Source organism: Hyaena hyaena, unplaced genomic scaffold, assembly GCF_003009895.1.
Source record: "Hyaena hyaena isolate Hyena2069 unplaced genomic scaffold, ASM300989v1 scaffold_522, whole genome shotgun sequence".
Classification (NCBI taxonomy): domain Eukaryota; kingdom Metazoa; phylum Chordata; class Mammalia; order Carnivora; family Hyaenidae; genus Hyaena; species Hyaena hyaena.
In genome coordinates, this window is record NW_024081156.1 from 1,016,376 (window position 1) to 1,042,104 (window position 25,729).

Here is a 25,729-nt window from a genome sequence, read left to right on the forward strand (position 1 = left end):
ATCTTTTGTCTGATATGTGTTTTGAAAATATTTTCTCCTATTCGGTAGCTGACTTTCCATTCTTCTAGTGGTGTCTTCAACAAAACAAAAGTTTTAAATTTTGATCAAGTCCAATAAATCAGCTTTTTTATTTGAATTGTGGCTTTGCTGCTTCATCTATGAACTCTTTGCCCAATCCCAGCTCACAAAAAGCTTCTATGTTTGCTTCCCAAAGTTGTGTAGAAGTATGATCCATTTTGACTTAATCTTGTATAAAGTTTGAGATTCAGTTTGACATTCAGTTGTTTTTACATATGGAGGTCATATTATTATTTTTAAATGAATTGCCAAGTATTTTAAGTTATTTCTTAGACTTATAATTCAGCAAATATCAATAGATATAAGCCACATAAACAAAAGCTCTTCAGTGCCCTCAATAGTTTGGGTGCAAAGGGTCTTGAGTCCAAAAACTGAGAACCATTGGGTTGTATCACAAAACCAAGGCCTTTTCTTATTCTTTGGTTTTTTTGACCTCTTAGTGGCATTTGATAATGAACAGCCCTACCTTTGATGAAACTCATTCTCTTATTAAGAACTGTGAAGAGTCTGAGATTTTACTCTGTTTTCAATCTTACAAGTTATCCTTATACAGTTCCATAGATGCTGGCAGAGGACACAAGACTCCTGATCAGAGACAAAGAATGGTTTATTGCTCACAGCAATAGCTGCAGTGAAAGTATTATGTCTGTGTTGCTTCTTCCACACCTAATTCCCAAAATGAGATGTAAAGAGGGCTAGATGATACCTGCACAGGCAGTGGGGTGCATTATAGGAGTAGGATTCTGATTGCAGGGATTCCCAAATCTTTAATACTGGGCAGTAATTATGCCTGCTCTCTGTTCTGGAGAAAGACACTAGCTCTGTCTTCCAAGGCTATACATTATATAAGCATCCTTGAAAGGACAGTCAGTGGCTCTGCTCATGAGATGTGCAAATACTCACTGGATCCATGAAGAACACCTACCCAGCACCTACCATCTATACATTTCTTTGCTTTGTTCAATTTTTCTTCTTCCTTTTTCCATCTCCCTACTGGGAAAATGTAGGAAACATTAGATGCCGTCTGGGTCCAGATCTTCTTTCTCTGCGTATTGTTCTTTGAGGAAATCATTCTCCATGGGAAGTCCAATATTTCCCTTTAATCCTATGACTACTTTCCAGTTTGGTTTCAAAAATTCATCCAGACTCCAGTCCTGTGTTGTCAATTTAGATATCTCAGAATCAACTTAAGCTCATTGGAACTCCAAAGCCCACTTGGCTTATTGTAAGAAAAGATCTTTGCTGACACAAGGGAAATTTAACATCGCCCAACTGTGGCTAGTCTTCCCCCAATATCTATTCTTCTTTTATTCTTTTGTAATAAACCGCTAATTTGCTAGGCACATAATAAAGACATCATTCCCCTGCTTCCCTTATAGCAGCCATATGACCAAGTTCTGACCAAAAATATTTGAGTATTAGTGATGTGTGCAACTTCCAGGTCATCCCCTTAAAAGGGAATGGGTATGCCTTTGGACCATACACATGAAGAAAAATCTCTCAGGGGAAAAAGACAGGAGTTGCCCAGAGTTGGGTCTCTGGGCAACCTCATGGAGCACAGCTACCATACTAGCCCTGAGCCATTTACTTGTAGGCTGTGACATGAGAGAGATTTGAACTCCCAACTTATCTAAGCCACTTACCTAATTCTAGGTCTCTCTTATGCACAGATAAACCTCTATCTTTGAGTATGTCATTCCTCAGAAGAAAGAAAATGTATGCAACCTTCCCTATAACACCATGAAGTAACCAATAACCAATCATTGCTTAGGAGAACTATATTCAGCTATGTTAATAAAGCTCAAAGGATTATGAACACATAACTGTAATATAAAGGGGCTGGCAGGGGGAGGATGGAATGAGAACAAGAAAACCTGGCATATTCAACTCACTCTTCCCCAAACATCCTAGATTTTTAAAATATTCATTGTAGCAATTGAAATGTGATAAACACTGGGAATGCAAGCCTACCAATGGATGATGTTAGCTAAATAAATTGTGAAACCAAAATAATTGTCCAGTTGGTTCCCCAAGAGTGGGATGTTTTCATCTAGATAGAAACTAAAAATGAAGAAAAACTGTTAAATGTTAACATTTAGAAAGACTAGTGCAAGCACATTCAGCTTGTGCTCTAACCATTGTGCTAGGCCTGCGTGCCCATGATGTGCAAGGGGCAGAAGGTGCCACCATTGGGCCTGGCTGGGTTGGTCACTCTCATGCTTTCAAACCCCGCTCAGATAACTGCAATTCTAGGCACCTACTCATTTGGCTGATCACTCTCCCAGTTAGGCGTTAGTGCACTCCATGAACAGGACACCTACAGGGTGAGTAAAACGGTTTCACTCTACAGGCACATGGTTGCCAGTCAGAGGTCCGAGAAAGTCAGGCAGGACAGAATGGTAATGTGGGTCGACAAGATGAAGTTTTCACTGGCCAGCCATGAAATGAGAAAAATGAAGACAGTGCAGCCAGTGTTTTATGAAGCTCAATTTGCTAGATTTCAAGAACTATCTTTGTACTAGTTAGGGTCCCAGCGGGAAATCGATGGAACACTTGTATAATGACAATCCAAGGAAGATTTTAGGAAGGGACTAATGACAAAGGCGTTGGTGGGATGTAAAGGAACTGCAAGAGAGAGATTGTACAGGAACTTGGGCTTAGGGCAGGTCAGTTATCATCACATTTTGGCCAAAGGGTCAAAGAGGGGGTGAGTGATTACCAAAATCAGAGCAGATCCTTCTACCAGTGGCAGCGACTTGTCCTTAAAGGGACAACTACAGCCTGGAGGAAGCTCACAGGAAAGAACAGGGAATAAATACATGTCTTCCGTCTCCTTCCTGTCCCTGTCCTGGGGGGGGGGGGGCACCTCTAAGGCTGAACCCACTGGAAGCCAGAGGGCCCAGGGGCCCTGTTAATGGAGTCACACCAGAGAAACACACAGGGCAGACATCAGAGAAAAGGAAACAGTGCTGATCTAGAGGCGCCCTTGCACACTCTTTCCACTTAATACCGTATCCCTCCTCCTTTCATCCAGTGTTAGAATATCCATTTTTCCTCAGAAATGAGGATGGCAATAGGTGGTAGTAGTTGTTTTTTAATGTCCTGAGTAGACAAAATAAAATGATATCAACACTAAGTTGGTCTCTGAAGTGGGAATTATTGCTCTTATTACCTGGGACATAATGTTAAATCTTTATTAGGCACCAGTATTTGATGCTGAATTGCAGAATTCTATGCTCTATGGTAAACTGCATCGCAGAAACTAGTGTCAGGTACCCTTGCTTAATTTTCCTTCTCTTGTACTTCCCAAGGAGCCAAAGACTGTGCTGTGCTTAAAGCAGACAAAAAATACTAATTTTAATGGCAACCATCTCTGGATGTTCCATGTTGGGAGGAACTAAGGGATACTTAGAAAGCACAAGCTTCTGAGTCCGACTGACCCAGATTCCAAAGCAGTTCTACTCAGTTAAATGTCCACATTGAGACATGACATCATCTTGCCAAGGTCTCATCTGAAAAACTGGGTGGGGTGCCTGGCTGCCTCAGTCAGTGAAGCATGTGACCCTTGATCTAGGGTGTTGAGTTTGAGTCCATGTTGGTTATAGAAATTACTTTAAAAAAGAAAAAACTAAAAAAACAAAAAAAGAGGGGAAAATAAGATTTTTAAAAAACCCTCATCTCATTGGGTAGTAAGGATGTTGAAGTTACCACAGTACAATGGTCCACCCAGAGTAGGCATCCAAGAAATAATGGCTATTACTATTATTACATCATGTCACTGTAACTAAAAACGAGGGAGTGAGAGTGAGCAGTATTCAGATGTCACCTGTGTGTTCTTAACTCTTCTTATTTCTTTGGGAACAATGATACCCCTGTGGCTACTGCTGGCTACCTTCAAGGGGAAGTTAGGGTAAAAAGCAGTTACTAATGTCTGGGCTTCTAAGTCATTCTACTCAGTCCTGGAGAAATGGAACATTCTCAAATGCTTTACTTTACCCAGACAGTAATCCATGAAATTTAGCAGACATACTCTCTTTCTAATCTCTGCAAGGACTCTGAGGTAGATGTTCCCAGGCCCATTTCAGAGATGAGAAAGCTAATGTGGAACCAGAAACTAGATTTGGGAGCACTCCAGTCTCCCTGGCAAATTGGTCTCGACAGCCCTTTCAGTAGCAACACTCCATCCATGCTACTCCTACCCTGGGACAAAGGAACTCACCCTAATAGCATCCTGGGGGGTTCAAAGGGTGGGATTTAAAGTCATTTTGCAACAAAAGGGATTTTAATTTTTGATTTGTATTGTGTTTTTGTCCCCAAAGTAAGATGGCATACATTGCCATTCATATGTTATTTTAAAATGTGAAGAATTTTCTGTTGTCCAAGTGATGAAGATATCCTCTCAAGTATGTGCTAAGGTTTCATTTGACTCCCTAAACATGATGAAATGGATTCGCCATGGAGGCTCATTAGTGTATTGGGTTCCAATTTCCCAAGCCAGCCCCTTCTCTTCCAACCTCCTCCCTCCCTCCCACCAGACATTTGGGTAAAGCCTGTGGCTCAATGAACTTTGGGAATCCATCCTGGCACAATTAGAGGGAGTAAGCAAACAGAAGACTGCTCTGAGGTGTAATTTGTCAGATATAATGCCACCATCCTTCATGGTATAGCCAAAGGCATTTGCGTATCAAACAAGTAATTCAAAAATCCTAAATATTTTATGTTCCTAAATACATTTTTAATACACGCTAATCTAAAACCTGTTAGGCTGCAGCCTGCTCCCCTGACCAGAAGCCCATCTCTAAAGAAAGCACCAGAAACATCCTCTCATTAATTCCTAGTTTCCAACTTCTTTCCTTTTGGATTTGCTACATATGTGCCTTTCTTTCCTCCCGATGATTAAAAACCATTTACACGACAGCATGAAGATGCATCCCAGTGTCCCAGATATTTCATCTCTAAACAAGCAAGTATCTGATATATACCGAAGATGTGTGAAGTCAGGGGTGGAGCCTGCCACCTTTCCTTTGGCCAAATGTTTAGGGTGTTTACTCCACAGTCTACTTTTTTAACTACTTTCAGGGTGCCATAATAAAAACCAGCTTGGTACTAATATTCTTAGTCCTGGCCTTATTAAAACATAAGCAAAAGAAGATAAATGAGCCCAATTCCAGTGTTAAAGTTCAGGTAAGTTACCTAGAAGAATATTCTATAAAAGCAAAAAACAATAGCAATAAAACCCAAACCCAACCACCACCCAACACAGGTGATCTAATAAACCGAATGACTCCAGACCATCCCTTTGACATCTCCTGTTTTTTTTCCACCTAGTTTTACAGGCACATTATCTCCTGCCCAAGTGGACAGTTCAGCAGGGCCTATATTCCAAAAAGACCCTAAAAGTAGGAAGAAAACTCTTTGCCCCTGTTGGTAGATGAAAACCACAGCGAAAGTTGTCTGAATTATTCAGAGTTTTTGGTGATCTGGCATGGAGTCTTGATATACTGCTGTCACTAATGAGAAGAGCAGTCTTCACAGAGAAGTACCAAGAGCCTTATGCCTATTTAGAATGCTTTAATGTAGAAACCAAGTAAATCTTCCTGTTTTGTGTAGCCTCTATTTAAACATAAACATATGATTTAGGCATGTTCCCTCTTGTTAAACATTTTTTTCTCTCTGTTCACTTAGTGCAGTTCACATTATTATCCTTACATGTCCAATGGCAGTGGAATAATTTGAGACCTACAGCTTTATTTAATAATGTAATTATCCTATATTGGATTACTTAAAGGGGCTTTGTATTTTTAAGTTCTAGTTTTTCCTATACTGGTGATATGCTCTGCCGTGGTAAATGATTCAGGCTTCAATCAAAAGCTCTAAACTCAGTTTGGAAAAATATTGAGTGTTTTTGAATAAGCCAGGATTAATGCAAGAGCCAATTTGCAACCACAGTGGGTGACCTTTCTACTCCTGTTCAAAGACGGTGGTGTGGAGGCCGGCACAGAGGACAGAGCCAAGCAACTACAACGGCCTGATTCCAAGTCAGGCAGGTTGTATAAACTGGAGAAGAAAGCCTGAGTTTTCTTCAAGGTAAATTTTCTGAAACCTGCATAGCCTCTATGACTTCCAGTACCCAGCGCACTCCCAAGTACAGTTTAAAGAATGAGTAAGTGAATGAATGCATGAATGAATGGATGGATGGATGAATGCTTCTAGGCATTCTGACAAAACAGTTGCAGAAGGCAATACAGAAGGAACCATCCTTGCCACCTTCATGGGAGCATTCACAAGCTGAGCTTCCTTTGTTATTGTTAGGAGAGATTTCGTTTGAGCTTTTCCCTAACTCAACTCAATCTGATCCAATTAACCTGTATTGACTCTGCTCTGTACCAAGCACTGGGCTGAGTACCTGCCACAGAAAGACGATGAAGAAGACACTGGTGCTGCCCTTCAGAAACACACAGTGCCCAGGGCCTCCTGTTCTCGTCTAAGAAATGAAGGTTACTCCCTTTTCAGTTTTTTTGCCAGAAAGTCCATGTATTCTTTCACTCTTGGTGTTCTGAGCATCTATGCTGAGCTGTGCTGGGTACTAGAAACAGCTGGGGCAGAAGCCTCTAACTCGTGGATGGTAGAGCGGGGGGGGGGGGGGGAGGGACAGTAAACTATAGCCCTCAACTAAATGTGTTTATTTGAGAAATTGTCATAAGTTATTTCATTTGTTTTCATTCATTCAACAAATATTTAATGAGCACCAACTATGTGTCAGGCATTGGGATTACAGTCCAAAATAAAACAAACCCCCACACTTTTCTGGAGCCTACAGTCATTAAATATGGTATGTAGTGTATGGCGTGGTGTGTGCGTGGTGTGTGTGTGTGTGTGTGTGCACGCGCATGTGTGTTAGGGGGAGAAAGGAGTGGGGAGAAGAGCTAGAAAATAAAATTGGAGGTAAAAAGACCTAGAAGAGGCAATAATGGGAGACAGTGATGGAAGTGTGAATGATTTCAAATTGAGTGGTTAGGGAGATCTCTCTGCTGAGACCTAAAGAATAGAAGGAGCTAGCAAGGTTAGGAGGAGACGGGAGGAGAGAGAACACAGGACATTGCATGCAGAGAAAACAGGATACACAGGCACTGAGAGGAACATGGTACAATGTCAAACTCAAGGTTAAACACACACACACACACACACACACACAGCATGGTTGCACACATATGTCTTATAGCTGATGCATGTTTCTAAATTTGAATCCAGACTCTTTTTCTCTAAGTTTCCAGTAGGTTTAGCATGGAAGCTACCTCATAAATCAATTTCCATTGTTAAAAATGGACCAAAATTTGCTTAATGCCACCTTTTCAAAACTTTAATGCCTACATATGTATGAGCTTTCTTGTTTCTTAAAAAATATGTACTTATTTTGAGAGACAGAGAGTGGGGAAAAGGGCAGAGACAGAGGGAGAGAGGGAGAGAGAGAGAGAGAGAGAGAGAGAGAGAGAATCCCAAGCAGGCTTTGGGCTATCAGTGCAAAGCGTGACTTGGGGCTCAATCTCACACACTGTGAGATCATAACCTGAGCAGAAATCAAGAGTCTGACGATCAACTGACTAAGCCACCCAGGTGCCCCTGTTTTGTTTTGTATTGCTTTATTTTAAGTAGGCTTCTCGCTCAGTGTGGAGCCCAATGCTGGGCTTGAACTCATAATCCTGAGATCAAGACCTGAGCTGAGATCAAGAGTTGGATGCTTAACCGACTAAGCCATCCAGGAGCCCCTACATATATGTTTTGAACACTTTGTTGAAAACCAAGTTGCATCCTCCATGAAAGACAAATAGGTAAGTTTTCCCATGAAATATCTGATTTCCACAGGATTTACAAGACGAAAATCCAGCTGCTCTCTGACATATGACACACGTTAGAGGCACAAACTGGGACAACAATCCCTCTCATTTGGGTGTTTACATGGACATATACCAACCTAATTTAATGCCCCCCCCCCCCCCCCAGCCACTGTGCATGAAACACACCTATTTTCTTAGGCATTAAGGAGCCTGTTTAATGACACCAGCTACAGGGGCCTCCTTCCCCTTCTCTCTGCAGACTTATCACCACACCAGACACAATGCCCTTTCCAGCAAAACTCTCCAAATTCACTGATCAAGATGTTAGGTTTAAGAAAGACCCAATATGGCTTGTTGACATGCTCTAAGACTTACAAATCTTTGAAAGATTAAAGCAATCTGCTGTCTACCATATATGCCTTCTATAATTAAATGCCCAGAAGAGCGAAGAGGTGTTTGGAAGGAACCACCCAGGGAGAATACACAATAAGAACTAGACAGAGTAAGAAGAATATCCTTCAACCCTTATTAGGCTAGCCTCATGCTAAAGTGACTGGTTCCATCGTTGATGGCTAATTTGGCTCTCAATGATGCCCACCTCCCAGATTTATGCCCTTGGGTAATCCTTTCCCCTCTGAGTGTGGGTTGCGTATCAGCTGACAACCAGAATTAAGGAAAGGTGACGCATATCATTTCTGCGATTAGGTTACAAAAGGACTGTGGCCTCTGTCTCACTCACCCGCTGTGAGGAAGGTCAGCTGCCATGTTGGGAACTGGTCCATGGAGGAGCCCTTGTGGCACAGCAAGAACATGAAGGGGGCCCAGCCAACTGTCAGCAAGGAATGAGGCCCTCAGGACAGCAGCCCTCAAGGATCTGTGGCCTCAACAAGCAAATGAGTGAGCTCAGAGGTAGGTCTTACCCCAATGAGCCTCGAGATGAACATAGCCCAAGCGGGATCTGCAACTGCAGCTTTGAGAACTCCCCACCCCCTCTGTCGCTCCCCCTAGTCAGAGGCACCCAAATGAGCCTCACCCAGACTCCTGATCCACAGAAATGCTAAATAACAAATGATGTTCAAAGGCACAACATTTGGGGTAACTTGTTATACAGCAATGGATAATTAATACCCTAATCTTTAATATGGGATACATTTATTCATTTTTGTGTGATCATGAAATGCAGTCTGAAACAAAGTGCTAAGTACCAATTTTTACTATGCCTGAAAATTAAACTAACTTCTGCTGAAAACTTCATGCAACCACCTAAATCTTGAAACAATTGCCTATACGAGAGATCTTTTCTTTTTGGGGGAACCCACAGAAATTTCTAAGAATACTAACTAACAATATGAGCATACCTTTCTGGATGGAAGGGGCAAAGCAAAAGACAATCTTATTAAGTAAGGCTCACTTTGTTTTATCTTCTCTAAGCAACCACAGGGAGAAGGGCCAATATTACTTGTCTTGTTAGCACCCCCATGGTACCCTGAGTATAATAATAAATATTGGTTGAACTGAATCGAATAAAAATTTGCAGTCAAAAGGCCTCCGTTTAAAAATAGAACTGTTTTTCAAGAGCGGTATTGTATTACATCCTTAGCTTCCAGAGAAGAAGCCCAAGCTTTGTCTCTCTTTTCCTTCTCCCACCTTTTCAAAATTCATCTTTTAAAGGCCCTTGACATAGCTGACCAGTTAGAATTCTGTTGCCGATAAACACAATCAGCAGGTCTTGTAGACATACAATCCTCCATTCCTCATGGCCAGGACGTGGTTTCTCTTTGCTTAAAAAGAGAAACAAACAAACAAACAAAGGGCAGAAAAAATTAAGGCCAAAAAAAGAATTAAGGCAACTGAGAATCTCAATATTCTGACATGCTGAGAATGTTTTCGCTCTGCTGCTTCGAGGGGTCATTTAAGGAATTCGGGGGGTCAGGAGTGATTTGAACACCTGCTTGGCTGTCTATTGAATTACTGATCTATAACATCAAAAATGTAGAGTGAGAAACAGGATCTATAACTGTAAAGAAAAAAAAAAAAACCCAGAGCCTGTTGATAATTTTAAAAGACACTACCATTTATGTGATTCAGACAATTTGCATTAGGAAAAACATCTTCAGCCTTTTTACTCAGTCCTTCTTTTTGCCTGCTCAGATAGTTGGGGATGTGTATTTTACAACCCAACGCATTGTTGCTGAACACACATTCAGCTCCCAGGAGCACAAAACACAATTAGACTATTATGGAGAATATTCACAAGAAACAGAATGGAACAGATTATTTCACTTAAGACACACAGAATTCAATTATTTTCTGTATTTATAACCCGTGTACACTCGATTTTGGAATAATTTGGTGAGGAGACAGAGTAGTACAGCAGGGTTCCCTCCGAATTCTAGTAATCTGATATACACTGTGGGATTAACCCAAAGCAAAAGGATTTAATGGCCCAGCAGGCAGTCTCTATTTTGAAGATCCTTCATCTGAGATTCCCCAGCCATTTTGGCTGGAACCCTCTTCCCTTCCCTTCGTGTCCTTTTGCCCATGCTTTTTCGTTTTTTCACAGAGCCTGGCCTTGCACATTTTAAAGATGTGTGTGAGAATACACTCCCTATCACCACCACCACAAGAGGAGGAGGGAGAGGAGGTGTCTAGGGGGTGAAACACATTTTTAAATTGGGAGGGAGGTGGTTAAGAACAGGAAGTAGGAGAGGCTTTTTACTTTAATGGAGGGAAAGTGAGAGTACTTAAAAATAAATTCAATGTTGTGCACATTCAGCAGATCAACACTAGTCTTTGGGAGGTTGCATGGTGAAGGGGGTGGGGGACCTGAGAAGCAGCAGGTTTGAACTTTCATTGGCATACCAATATGGAACATCTGGAATGCAGACTTTGTCTCTTGACACCATCATTCTCCCATCTCATTCTATTTTGTTGTGACTCATGGAATAAATGCCCCCTCAAGGTCCTTTAAGACCTAAATGGTACAGAACCGAATGGAGACCTGACTGGAAACCTCAAACATGGATCAAAAACTCTGCACCTGAACAGAAAAGTCTCAGAATAGATGGGAAGGCAGGAAGTTTAACTCTATTCAAATCTATGGTTCTTTAAATGATCATTTTTCATACAATAGTTAGTAGTCCAACAGCTCAACCAATAAATTACTTATTAATAAGCTATTAACAGTCTAGCGCCATGATAGTCTTTACTGAGACAAAAATGTTAGGATTTGGCCCTTGGCCAGAAAGGGCAGGGTCGATAGCTAGCATCTGCTAAAGGCCCTAGGAGAAGCCAGGCCATGGTTTGGTGCTCTGTGCCCACATAAATTTCATTCAAGATTCAAAGGCCAGCAAGCTGAACCCAGTTTACAGATAAAGAAACAGAGATCCAGAGAGATTAACTAAGTAGGCCAACAAGACACCCAGCTCCTAACTGGCAAAGTAAGTATTCACATTTGGTTCTCTCACGCTTCCAGACTATGAGGTTATATTCTAACCAGAAAAATAAAATGCACTTGTGAAATTATTAATCAGCACTGCCTTCAGATTCCAGTCAAGTCTGACCTGCCAGACCCCCTGACGTGTGGTCTCAGTCTATTTTCCACTAAACCCCTGCCCTCTTGCCCAGCACAGACACATCTGATATTACTATGTCCTCCCTTCCTATCTGCCTACAGCTTCTTCTGTCAGGGATGTCCCTTTCTGACCCTCCCACTCCTCAAAAATCTCCTTCCATGAAAGCCTTAGTTACTTTCAAGCCTGCTCACAAGCTTCCTTTCTCTAGAGTACCTTCAGTATGGCTACTGGCAGCCATGTTCCCACTCACACTTCTTTCCACAGTCAAAGCCTGTGCCCTTAGGCCTCACTGTGGGTCCCCAAACAGAGCCCTGGTGTCCTGGGACAGCCAGTCCTTCCGTCCCCCCAGACCCTGGAACTCTGGCTAGAGAGAATGGTGAGGGCTTTGTCTTCTGGCTTTCCCCTCCTCTTTTCTTTGCTGCGCCTTTAAGACCAATAGGTTCCTTTTGCTTTGTTTATAGAAAATGGTCCAAATATAAGAAAGGTTCAAAAACTGTAACAGTCTGAAGCTTTGCTCTAGAGAATGCAAGGTGGCAGTCTGGGGAACACGGGGGACACGTCTAGACTGAAGATATGTTTTGTTTGGCCCACAATGTTTTTGAAAGTTGGACCAAACTGCCAGCTAAACTTACACAAAAATCTGGATTTCTGACACTTCTCTTGAAAAACGAAAAAACCTGGCAATATGAAATGACTTTCCTGTCCAGCAGTGATCGGCAGGATGAGAAGAGCACCATTCAAATGAGCCACGTGCTCTCTGATTCCCTCAAGCCCATATTTTCTTCCAGATCTGGCTCATTCCACCTCATCTCACCTGCCTGGCCTGTGGGCACTTACACAGGTGCATCTGTCTAGGTCCCTTTCTCCCCTACACAGTGGAAGACATCATGGAGGAGGTGGCTTTTGAACAGGGCCTTGAAAGACGTATACAACTGTTGTGAAGTTTTACTTCACTAAGGAATGCCTCAATGACTTCTACACACTTTTTCTAAGACTGCCTGTGTTAGTAGTTAGCTTCCAATGCCGTTCCTCCACTTGTCAGCAGCACAGTGCGTTGTTTGCCATCTGTGTTTTGGAATCAAGACACCTCAAGTTCCCATTCAATCTCTGTCACTTACCTGATGAAAGAATTTAGAAACCTCCATAAGTCACCTAATGTCTCAGTTTGCCCTTCTGGAAAATAGAGATGACATTACACCCTACCTCATAATATTATCATTGCAAGGAATAAATAAAAGGTCACATATGGAGTCGTATGCATACAGTTTTACTATTACCTTTACTAATATCATTTTAGCGGCACTTGAGTGGCCCTGTCGTTGAGAGTCTGACTTTGTCTCAGGTCATGATCTCATGGATTATGAGTTCGAGCCCCATGTTGGGCTTGCTGCTATCAGCACAGAACCTGCTTTGGATCCTCTGTCCCCCTCTCTCCCTCCTCCCCTGCTTGCACTCTCTTTCAAAAATAAACAAAAACATTAAATATATATATAATTTTAGACCAGGGGTCAGGCAAACATTTTCTGCAAAAGGGCCAGATAGTAAATATGTTTGGCTCTGGGCATCACATGGTCTCTGTCACAACTACTCAATTCTGCCACTACAATGTGAAAGCTGCCAAAGATGATTTGTAAATAACTGGGTGTGGTTTTGTGCCAATAAAACTTTATTTACAAAACAGGCAGCTGGCCAGATTTGACCTATAGGCCTTAGTATAGAGACCCCTGTTTTTGACCTCCGCACAGTCAACCAGTGTAAATCAGCTTTGAAGATGCCATATAGGTGTCTCAGTGATATCTAGAATAGTAAAATAGGTGCCTCCAGTGGCATCAGTGGCTGTCTCTAACTTGTTTACTGGATTCCCCTCAAGTGCACAGAATTATTACAAGTCATCTGTGTATCAGTCAGCCACCAATTTGCAACTTCTTAGAGAGCAGGATAGAAGCTTTCAAGAGCCTTGTGCTGAACAAGTAAACGAAGTACTAAAATAAACAATATTCATGAAGGCTCAACTGGAGAATAGGTCAGTATATGATGAAAGTCTAATATCAGTCCCTCAGTATATTCTTAAGTGACAGGGGACAGGAAGGTCAGAGTCCTGGCAGAATCGAGGAAATCCAATTTTTTTTCTTTTCTTTTTTAATTTTTTAAAATATTTTATTTATTTCTGAGAGAGAGAGAGAGAGAGGGCATGAGCAGGGGAGGGTCAGAGAGAGAGGGAGACACAGAATCTGAAACAGGCTCCAGGCTCCGAGCTGGCTGTCAGCACAGAGCCTGACGCGGGGCTCGAACCCATGAATAGTGAGATCATGACCTGAGCTGAAGTCGGACGCTTAACCGACTGAGCCACCCAGGTACCCTGAGGAAATCCAAGTTTCAGTCCTGGCTCTGAGTCTTAACTATATGTGATCTTAGGCAAGCCACTTCACCTCCCTGGCCTCAGTTGCCTCATCTATAAAGTAAGAAATGTCACAATACAACCAACCTTAGAGAATTTCATAATTAAATGGGCATTTAATATATATACCAATATATATGCAATGCCTGACACAAAGTAGCTAGTCAATAAACAGAAAGTGGTGTCACTTCATTGAAAACACCATGGGTAAAATGTTTGCAGATGGTTTTGAAAAATAGGAAGTTGAGGCATCTTCTCTGAAATGTGCAGAAAAGAAAACTAAAATTAAAATGTTGGAATGGGGTTCTAAGATGATGGAGATGGTTCCCTCCATTTTGGATGAATTAGTCAAGTTGCTTTTCCCTTCTTCCTATGAGAGAATAAGTAAGCTCTATGAGAACAGAAATTTATATATGTGTATTAATCAACTCTTATATCCCCACTGTAGAGACATGACACATAGTAGGCATGCAATAACTATTTCTGAATGAAAGAAACCATTCATGACTATCAGATGTAACAGGAATACCAATTCCATTTATCACCAGGGGTGCCATCTTGGCAAAGCTTTTATTAAGCCATTATAAATGTTACCATCAGTGGGCCCTCCAAGCTTCAGGGAAGAATACAGAAATGAAGGTAAGGTCCAGAGTGGAGTGTGAATATCCAGCCTGATTTCTGTGTCATCATCAACCCTTGAGTAAGTATCTTGGCATTAGAGTCCATACCATCATTAGTGATTTTATGGCTGATATACCACAGAGGCACCATCTCCTGGTAGAAGACAGGCTGCTGGAATGACCTGCCCTGAATACACCCATGGGAACATTTGCCTACTTTTCTCAGAGTACAACCTCAGAGAGCAGCACTTCCTCAAAGCAGCAGAGCCACTGTACCCAAGGGCACGGGCTTCTAGTTCTACTGGTCACTCACAAACTCTGAGCACGCGCCCAAGATTTTTCTGGGCCTTTCTGTGTCCACTGAATAAAGGGGGCTAGACTTGCTCTCTTGAACATTCTGTGAGTCCATTAAGATGTCCGTGACAAATCAGATGTGAGCCTTTTTCTTAGATGACCATGGCAAGTCTTCTTGATCCTCTTTATCAACAAAGACAAGGGACGTCCAGCCAGATGTGCCTAAAACCAAACATGTCTGTGCAGAGGACAGAGCCAGAGAGACCAGCTGTGCCTATGGATCCACCAACATTGCAGCCAGAAGAGAATCTGAGAATGTTCTTAGCAATCTTCTCTGTCTTTGAACCCTTCACCCCATGTCAGAGGCCTTCATTCCACAATGCAAATTTCCATCCAGAATGTCCCCAAAGTTGGGTAGTCACAGAGGAAAAACAACTAAACCTGAGCCTGTCATTGGGGAAAGTCAGACAAGAAGGTAATGAAGAACAATTTTTATTCTCAGGTATACTATCTGGATAGTTTTTGTCCAGTGGTACCCTAAGCTGAGCTCACACCAGATGACGGCAAGCAAAGCTTGGACTAAAGAGAAAACAGCATTCTGTCAAAATGATTTCCAACTCCCATGTTCCACAGGGAGTTTGGGGCATGCCTGGAGACAAGTAATTGGTGATAACTTGGCCTGTTATCTCTGTAGCATGGAAGGCTTCCCGTATGGGGGTTAAAACAAAACAAAAACCACACGTCCATATTGTATGTACATACACAAACACTTTAATGTGTATGTATATATACATATTTTTAAAACATATTCCTCCCTTAAGAAGAATACACTGAATTAGCAAGTTTAAATTATTTGCGCTTAGTTCTTTGTCTCCAGTTATACTGTGTTCTTTTGTGTTGGTAAAACAACATGTGCTTTAATTAGCAAATATCTGTAAATAATTTACTTGCTTTTCAAATACAGCAGAACAATGGGGTCAATTTTCACATACATTTACCCAGCATGCATCCTGGGTCTTAAGCCAGACTCTTCCATTGTTCAATAACTATATCAAGCTGTCCAACTCTTGCTGCTTCCTTGGTGGAGGGTGGGGGTAGGGGGCCACAAAGCCAAGTTCCAGTAGGAACATCGCATTTTCCAAGACCTCAGAAGGCAAGCACAGAGCGTTGTCCAGCCCAAGCTAAAACAAACTCCTATGATCTCTAACCCTGGGGCCTTTGGCGAGGAATGTGGAAGCATGCCAAGGGCAAGGGGCATTTCATGGCTGCAGGATACAGGTGCTCCATTGCCCCACTGCCTCCAACCCCTGACAGCGTGAGGCCCAAAATGTAAGGCACGATGTCTGAGGCCTACGAATCACAGCCTCACGTAGGCTCTGCAGGGTTAAAGCTGGGCACCGCACATGCAGTTGTAAAGAAAGATGTTAAATCAAATGAGAATGACTGCTCCAAGACTGGAGGCACTATTATTTTGAATAAGATTGAAAAGGCCAGAAAAAGCAATTCAAAAACATTTCAATTATGTATTTCCCAGAACTACATCTTTGAGCAACTAATGCAAATGTTACCACCACAATAAAACTTCTTCCCACATAAAAGCATATAAAACAGGTTGAACAGCATATACTTTATATATCATATGCATATTTTTGACTATTAATAAAAAATTCAAAATCTATGTATGCTTTACTCTCCTAAGCAATACAGTAATTATGATTAAGGGACAGGCAGCACAAAAAGAGCCAATTTATCTTCCTCGTGCTCAGGAATACTATTGTGTAACTAAGCAACTAAAGACAAAATATGGTCTAATTAATTCACTCCTATGCTTATTTAAAAGACACAATTAGAACATTTTTATTTTCCAGCCTGCACAGTAGCTCAACATGCTTGAGGGTGTAGAAAGCAAAGCCTATTATTCTCAAAGACAAGAGTTTAATGTTTAGTGCCACTGATCACGCTTGGAACTCAACGCTGGGGAGGAGGGGGTGTGTTCCACAGCCTGGGTGTGCTCGGAGTCACGAGAAAGGAAAGGTAAGGTGAGGCGGAAAGATGTCCATGGGGCCACGGGCTTGACTAGTAATGTGTGGCCTCTCCCCCGTTTTCCTCACTGCGGCACAAGAATGGAGGTAGGGCTGTGAACTCAATGGTCACATGTGCAAGGACATACACTGCTGTGTGTCATTTTTTATACAGCCACAGAGATTCTATAGAAAATTCATGTAATTAAACCACACGTCCTCGTCTGTGTGATAAATGTCAAATATCCATCTTTGACGCTGCTAACAGCGCATCTGATTTTAAAAGCAGAATTAATTTACGCAAGTGTGTGCTGGAGATTGATGCCATTAGCATGATTCTAAAGCACCCTTTCAGTAATAATCATCATCTGCATGTTTGACAGTGTTGTGGATACGGATGCTCACAGGCCAGGATGCAAGCCGTGCTCTGAAGGCCAAGGCCTGGGTTCTAATCTCCAGCAAGCCGGCAAAGATCACGATGTGGCTGGACAGAGCCATCAGTGTATGTGCCTGGATAAGGAGCACGAGAGCAAATTTTTTGAGAAATGCAGGAAACCCATGATCGCATCTCTGAAAGGCCAATGAATCTTTCAGCCAACAACCAATAAATTTGTTTGAAATTTCTTTAAAAGCCAAACCAAAGGGTAATCACGGGCTACAATATTATTCTGAGTGGAAGATGGCAAATATCCAACTACCCTGGCTATAAAAAATGACACGTAAATACATTTGATTCGAGCAATTATATTCTGGATATCGGTTAAAACCAGACTTTGATAAATGGGCTTGTGTTACGTATCACTAGATGCCGCTAGGAACAATGATATGCTTGATTAATAATTAATAACCAAGTATTTACATGTATGGACTCGTGTACTTCATAAAAATAACATTTCCTTAGTATGTGCCTGACACTCTAAATGTCAAGGGAGGTTTTAATTGCTTACAATTTTGACTCACTATCAAACACTGGCCTAGTTAAGACCATCAGTCTGAAAAACATGCTGGCTGAGAGTAGCTGGAAACCACACTCAGGTGAGGAATGACTGTTTCCCTCAAGTCCACTTTGCGCTCAGATTGTCTCCCTACAGCCCTGACTTTTTATGGGCTGAGGACCGAAGATTGGAAAAGTATTCAAATGGATGGAGATGCTGGCTCTTAGCCTCATCATCCAGTCCCAGATAGATTTCTGTAGTGAGTAAGCCTGAAGAAAATCCTTTACGCTGTTTCACACCCTCGGTGCAAACCAACTATGGACTTTAGAAGAGAAAGAAAAAGTGTGAGATGGGGTGCTGCAGCTAGCCCACATATGAATGGCCCATCATCGTAGATCCTCTGCCAGAAGACACTAGGCCAAGCCTAAAGAAAGCAGGCTGTGGGAAAGGACATTTTAAATGACTTCTGTCATTCAGTCATTCGATAAATACTTAGTAAATAGCGCTGAATACTGTGTGGAGACCCAGAGGTGAATAAGGCCTAACTCTCAGTTCCTGAGAACAGCCCTGGGGTGGGGAAGAGGAGGGGGAGTGAGAGGCAAAGGGAAAGAACACAGATAAGCATCACAGAGGCACATGTGCAAAGTACAGAGGAGGCTCAAACCAACCACAGCCCAGTAAGAACCCTGAGGGCAGGGATTCTCGTCTGTCTTGTTCACGGCTGTATCCCCAAGGGCCTAGAACAGGCTCTGGCACCAAGTAGGTGCTCTATAAATAAGCACTGAGTGAATGAGACTTCAAAGATAAAGACAATACTTTCTAGTTTCGAGAAAGATCATGAAAGGCTATAGTGACTTTAGTTAATCTCCACTTTAACTAAGGAGCACAGAGAGACTCTAACAGCTTTTCTGTGACCCATGTCTGTCCGTGAGGGTAAACTGTGAGCTCTTTCAGGGCTGAGGCCACTCTCCTTCATCTCTGTATCCCGTCGTCCAGCACATAGTAAACCTTCAATCAGCATTTGAGGAACTGAATAGATTCTTGTTCCAAAATCATGTAGATAGCAAGCCTTCCCTTCACTACATGTTGCATTTATTGTCAGCACAATTCGCCCTGTTACATAATGTCTTGTGCTGTTTTTACCTTTTAAAAATGTGTTGATCTCATCTATCAAGATTGATAAGCTTCTTGAGAAACAGGGTCACACCATAAACTGTTTGCATCCATCTCTGTACCTAGCTGAGCTCTAAGTACATGGCCAGCATTCAACAAGTAGTTTTTGATGAGCTCAAGATAGATGATACCAACATTTGCTGGAATTAGGATCTTAACCATACAAAATATAATTCACTATATATTCTGCTGATTCTCAAATTTTAACATTAGACTCAATGCTGAAACAGATTTGTTTACGTAAATATTTTTGACATATTAGTGTTAAAGTATTTCTGAATATTACTGGATCTTGCTCCAACCCAAGTAAGAAGAAGAAAAAAGCAAACAGTCACATTCCCTATTTCACATCAACTCCACAGGCCAGAGATTAGCAGACATTTTTGTAAAGGGCCAAATAGTAAATAATTTCCACTGTGAGGGCCATATGATCACTGTCACAATTAGTCGACTCCTCCACTGTAACCTGAGAGCAGCTATAAACAATGCATTAAATAAATGAGTCTATGTTCCAATAAAACTTTATTTACAAAACCAGACAGTGGTCCAGATTTCCCCTCCAGCCTTAGTTTGCTGATACTTGTCACAGTCCAATAAATTCTCTCCGTATAATTCATTAGTTCTCACCCTAGTTCTAAAGGGCCAGCCAGTCGAGTAAAGTTAGTCTTTCTCATAGTTTAAGATCATTTCTAAAAATAATAATAACTAATATAACTGCATCTATCCTTTGCTGAGCTCTTGTGTATTAAGTACTATGTTAGTTTGCAGGCCTTTCTCATTATTATTTCTAATTCTCTTGGCAAAGTAGAGATCATGAAGTCCATTTTACAGATGGAGAAACTAAGGCTCAGAAAAGTTAAAGAAATTGTCCAAGGCCAGTGAGGTCACTGAAGAGATGTCAGAAATTTTTAAAAACCAGCTCATGAATATACACCAGAGACTGAGATTTCAGAATGTGTCTGACCAAGCTGAGATATGCTACAATCAGGCAATCTTCGAAACAAATCCTGCTGATCCAGATGACAGACAGCATACTTCAATACTAAAATGTAAATCTTCAAGGAGGTTTTTATCTTGGTGACACAGGTAAACCCATCACATGGATGAAAGCCAACCTGATGTGAGGAGACCTGTGCTGGCTCTTTGTCCTAGTAAACTAACCTACAAGCTGTCTTCTCATAGAGAAAACCTTTCTTTAGGAAGGTCCAGTGTAGTTATCTCAAACTTCAAAGAGAACAGTAATATGAATATTAATGATAATAATAATGAGTCACCCATTATTGAAGAATCTTCAGTGCCAACTGTAAGCACTTTGCATGTAATAACTCGCTTAATCCCTAAAATAATCCTCAGAAGTAGGCACTATGTTTCCATTTTATAGATGAGAAAACTGAGGCACAGAGAGTTTAAAACTTGCCCAAGATCCCACAGTTAAAGCAAGACTGTTTAAAATGCAGGATCCTGGACCCCCATTCCAGAGATTCTAACTGCATTAATTTCAACAGGGGTTTTAGAATATAAAATATTGACAATTTTTAACAACATAAGCACTTTTAGAAATCCTGCCTACATGCTAGCCTCTGTAACGCCCAGATGTGCTGGATCCTGACTTCCTGACAGAATTGGCTTACTCATGCACACTCACAGTTGCAGGTGACCAGTAAAGCTTCTTGTAGAATCTAGCCCATGGTCAGGCTGGAATCCATGCTTGCACATCCACCTATTTTAAGAGGGTATATTGCCAATAGATTAAGCACTTGGCACTTTGAAAATGAATGTAATCAGAAGTTACCCAGTAACAGAACCAATTACCCACCTACTTTGCCATTTTCCTCCTCTGAAGAGATACTGGCTGAATGTGGCAATTGTGGATAATTACTGAAGACATTTAACTCCTTGTATATGGCCCTGCTATTCACTTTCATGGTAATTTAAGACAGTATCATGATTAGGCCTGGGAACCTCCACACAGACATAAACGTTATTCTGCTTATTGTTTATAAATTATGAATATCTAGCATAAAGGCCACCACAATGATTACTCTTTTCTATTTATATAAGGACTATACAGTTATGAAGTACTTTTGCTCATACATATTCACAACAATCCATAGACAGTGAGCCTTATTATTGTTCCCATTTCACTGCTGAAGAAACTAAGGCTCAGAGTGTTTATGATGGCTCAAGGTCAAACAAATAATAAGCTGCAGAATCAAGACGTGACTCCGGACTGCCCTTCCTCAACACCAGTGGCCAGCGCTGGAAGTATGTGAATGAAGGCAGCAGTGCATATAAGTTTGCAAGTCATTATCATAATCAGTACAACTAGCAATAAATTGTCAATGGTTATGAATAATGGTACTGAAACGCAACTGTCCTTGTTAGATACCACTAGCTAGAATTAGCTGAACTTTATAAAATAAGAATGGTTCTTCTACCTAAAATCTACTGACCTTTGGCAAAACTGATTGACTAGTCATGATTCTAAAATGAACAAGCACCTGCCCACGCTAGTGCATACTTCTAGAATATAATATGATGCGTTAAAACTCTGGTGTCCGGGGTGAGGTTCAGTGGGAAAATAAACCAATCCTAAAACTTAAGAAGGCCTAGGTCCCAGTCTGGTGACCTTTGACAAACCATGTAATTTCTCTAAGCCTCTGTCTCCAACTGTAAAATGGCATACAAAGTCCTGCCTCTTCCAATTATTGCAAGGATCAATAAAATATTCCCCAAAAAGGCCCTCTGCAGATCACAGCAAACCACACAGGGACGCTATTTCTAATCTCGCACAATGATAATTTTCCTGCTTTTAGAACTGACGTCTTTACATTTCAAGAAATCATAAATAGACAGACTGGTTCTCTTAAACCAAAAAAGCATACTGAGTCCTGGCTGTCCTTTTGAAATGGATGCTGATGTCAGCGCAATCAAGAAATTATTAACCTCCATTTGGTTACTTAAAATAAACTGTACTGGCTGATTAAATGTGCTGAACATTTTCTCCAAGTAACCGTGCACATCACCAAGAAACCTTTTTCTTTCAGTTACACTTTGCAAATGGCAAATGCATCATTCAAAACTATTTAAAATCAATAACAAAAATCATTTCACTGTATATAAACAAGTTAATGGAGTAAGTGAAAACAAAGCAAATTTCTTAATGAGAGGACCCTGTTGCCCCCTCTAGGTGCCTGCAGTAAATGCTGGTTTCTGTAGGCTCTCCTCCAGAGGAGCCGGCTGCTGCTATTCAGCTAATGAATGACTAACTTAGGCCAGGGGGGAAATGACATCACCAGGGTGGAAAACCGATCTGCATTGGGAAACTTTCTACCTGCTTTACATTTGTCATAATTATTTTGCACAATGCAGCCTGCATTTGCATAATTTTGAGGCGTGTCATTATCTCAATTGAAAATTGTTTTAATATGGCTGAATAATTCACAATGACATCAGCCAAAGTCCTAATGAAATATACAAGTATAATCATACAGCTAATTACCAGCCGTATTAGCATTAAAAAACAAATCATGCATAATATTAGACGATGTATAAGCAGCTGAGGATTATAAATAGAGCCATCTCCCTCCCCCAAACCCCCTAGAGTTTACTTTTAAATGGCAAGATTAATTTTCTTAGGTATGGCTCATATAGCAGTGACGAAATGTACAGATCATTACAACAGTTTGCTTTCATTTCCCTTCAATGAGCAATTTTTAAAAAATTGTGTATTTAAAAGCACTGTATATCTATTCATTACCAGCAGTTCTAACAGACGCAACCTTGGGCTATTATTGTTTTTATTCTTAAATCAGAATTCACCATTTAATTACACCAACAGAAATTAAAACTGGACCAAGAGGGGTCAACTTGGGGTCTTTAAAAGTATTTCAATTTCAATTAAAAAAAGAGAGAGAGTGTGTGTGACCGCAAAATATCTCATAAAACACAGAATAATTTCCTTCTGGGTTTAGTCAGAAGTCTATTAGGCACCAGCTCTTTTCTGGATATTTAATCCTTCCCTTTTCCAGATCACAGGCCATGTTGAAGTAATAAATTTGAAAAGCAAATAATAAGAAATCAGGAGGGGGAGGGGAGGAAGACAGCTGCGCAGGAAAGTTGGGTCGGGGGAGGGGGCTGAGCTAGACCTTGGGAGGGGGAAAGAGCTCAACCTGTTGGTAGGCTGCAGGATTTTTCACAGTATTTCCAAACAACAGCTTTGTAAAATTGCAGGCAGACGTCGGGAAGTATGAACATTTAAAACCCAAAGCTGGCGGTGGAGGGGGTGGGGTGCAATTCGGAGAGGAGGGCGGGGCTTATTTCCGAAGAGGCAGATCCGAGGGCGAAGGTTTTGACGAACTCCAGTAATTAACCGGCATAGACCACTGATGGGTAATTCGATCCTGGGAGAGGGAGTGAACTGGGGATGCCAAAAGTACAATCAACTCCATCAGACCAAGGGATTCTGGAAGGACTGGCAGGCAGCTCCACACTCCGGGATGAGTTAAGCGCGGAACCATTCATTTAACAAAAAGATCCTACACCTACCTCGAAAGCTCGAGGGCCTGGCACAGAGCTAGCTGCCCTCAAAAGTCTCAGTCTGATCACCCTGCTCTCGCTTGGGGAACAAAAGCCTTGCCAGGCGGCCGCTCACCCTCCCTCCCCACCGCACCGAGGGCACTGCCTCCCCAAAATAGTTCCCCCGGTGGGTATCGCGGCGCTGAGGTCGGTCAGCTGACGAGGGGAGCCCGCAGAACTGCGGTCACACACGAGATGACAGAGCCGAGGGGAGGCGGCCGCCCCGGCGCCCGGTGACAGCGGCTCACCTCGGGCGTCCTCCTGGGAGCGCGGCTAGCGCCCCCGCGGCCGCCCCGAAACGTGCCGGCGAAGCCCAGTCCCTCCCCACCCTTCCCGGGAGCGCCGTCTGGGCACGGAGGCCGCGGGACTCGCGGGGCCGGGGGGCGAGCACACACCCCTCGGCCCTTCCCTGCCCCGTCCTGGTCCCACACGTCCCCAAAGATCGCGCTGAACGACCTCCCCTTTGCGTGGAGTAATTGAAAACTAGAACATCTAATGGCTTGTCCGAGGGGGAGGGGGTGGGGGCGAGAGATAGTTGTTAATGCTTAACGTGTTTGTGCCGGTTACACGACCGCTTTGAAATCCGCCCGGGCAGATCTGCAAGTTATTTGAATGTATTATTCCAGTACCTGTCATTTATCACTTTATTCAACACGTCTTTGCCAACTCAATAGCTTTTGATCTCACTCTGCCTCCATTTCGTAATTTCCGCCCTCTTAAACATATCAAATACTTACTTAAAAAAAAAAGTGAACAATATCGAAACCCACCGAAAGAAATCCACCCAGCCCCGACCGAGCCAGACGCGAAGGTAAATTTTTCAAAAGGCAAAAAATATAAAAAAAAGCATGTGATGTTCAAGAGGCAGTAGCAAGAGAGAGAACGATCACACACACACACACACACACACACACACACACACACACACCCTTGAACAAAACCCTTCTCGAACAAGTTATTTGATCTTGACTAAAATCAGCAGTTGGATCCTCTTTGTAAAGCTGACAGCCAAACTCTGACAATGGCAAAATACTCGAGCCCCAGCTAGTGGCGCTACCCCTTTAAAAAAGGAGTCGATCCTGCTCGCCTGCAGAAGTGAATACAGTATTTTCAAGCTTACCCTGTAATAAGCAATACTAGGGGAGGGGGGGGGCGGATAATAAAGAAAGAAGAGAGGGAGATATAAGTTTACCACCTCGCCATGGTCGCTATTTCTGCCCTGGGGAGTGTCTTCTGGGAGGAAATAAAGTTTAGAGCTGGATAAAAGTTGCCGGCTGGTCCTCTCTTCCCACAACAGCTGGAGCTCCGCTATGCAAATCGGATCCTTTGGCGTACATCTTACAAAGAAAAAGTCGCCAAGGGACAAAATTCTTGGTTTGCCTTCAAGGTGGAATTGAAAAGCCTTGTAGAAAATGTAAGGTCCGTGCAAGCCACACGGTGAGCCGACCCACTGCAGGGGAAAAAAAGCACCAAATAAATAACGTAGCCATCAGAGCACAAACATCTATTCCCAGACACATTTACACACAGACATCCACACTCTTAATACAGAAGAGCCAACAGATATAAAGCTGGGTGGAAAAATAATAGAGCCCACAAATTTTCTGCCTCCCTTAAAAAAAAAAAAAAAAGAAAAACTCCGGGCACCCCCACCGCCACCTCTCCCTACTTCTCCATCTGAGGCGGTAAAATTACATTATGTATGTATGATCAGTGCAGGGATTTTTTTAAACAATAAAAATGATTTGGGGGGATGCAGAGGGTAAAAGTTTGGTGAAAAGTTTGTGGGGGGTGTGGGTGGGTGCAGAGGTGTGGGTGAGTTGGGGGGCTGGGGGGTGCCGGGGGGTGCCGGGATCGGAGGAGCGGAGGAGAGCGAAATACCTGGAGTGAGTTGGGCTCCATCTCGACGTTCTGAATTGATTGAACTCAACATTCTCTCCAAACTTGTTGGCTTGAATGGATTGCATCAGGTCCTGGCAGGGAAAAACATTCTCTGCCTTCAGCTGGCGTAATGTCTCAATATAAAACTGAGCTCTTGCCTCCCCTTCGGCACCAAAATGATTGAAAATATGTCCTAATATTTCTCTGACGACTCAATTTTCAGCTCCTGTCAAAACTGTGTAGGTTTCCTTCCAAATGTGGTATGATCAAATTCATAATCGGAAGAAAGGTTCTGTCCGATCTCGGCGGGAAGCGGATGGATCAAGGCAAAAAGCATATAG

The 25,729-nt window shown here is 42.2% G+C and overlaps 1 protein-coding gene across 2 annotated transcripts in view; it reads right to left on the reverse strand.

The window, feature by feature from the left end:
- ARID5B (AT-rich interaction domain 5B) overlaps positions 1 to 25,419 on the reverse strand; it is a 177,328-nt gene extending 151,909 nt beyond the window's left edge. For both annotated transcript variants that reach the window (XM_039255366.1, XM_039255364.1), the window contains exons 1-2: positions 25,389 to 25,419; positions 24,703 to 24,957 (exon numbers count right to left, since the gene is read on the reverse strand). In XM_039255366.1, coding sequence (XP_039111297.1) covers positions 24,703 to 24,957; positions 25,389 to 25,409 — 276 coding nt within the window. In that variant the 5' untranslated portion in view covers positions 25,410 to 25,419. The remainder of the gene's footprint in view (positions 1 to 24,702; positions 24,958 to 25,388) is intronic.
- Positions 25,420 to 25,729: the final 310 nt, after the last annotated feature.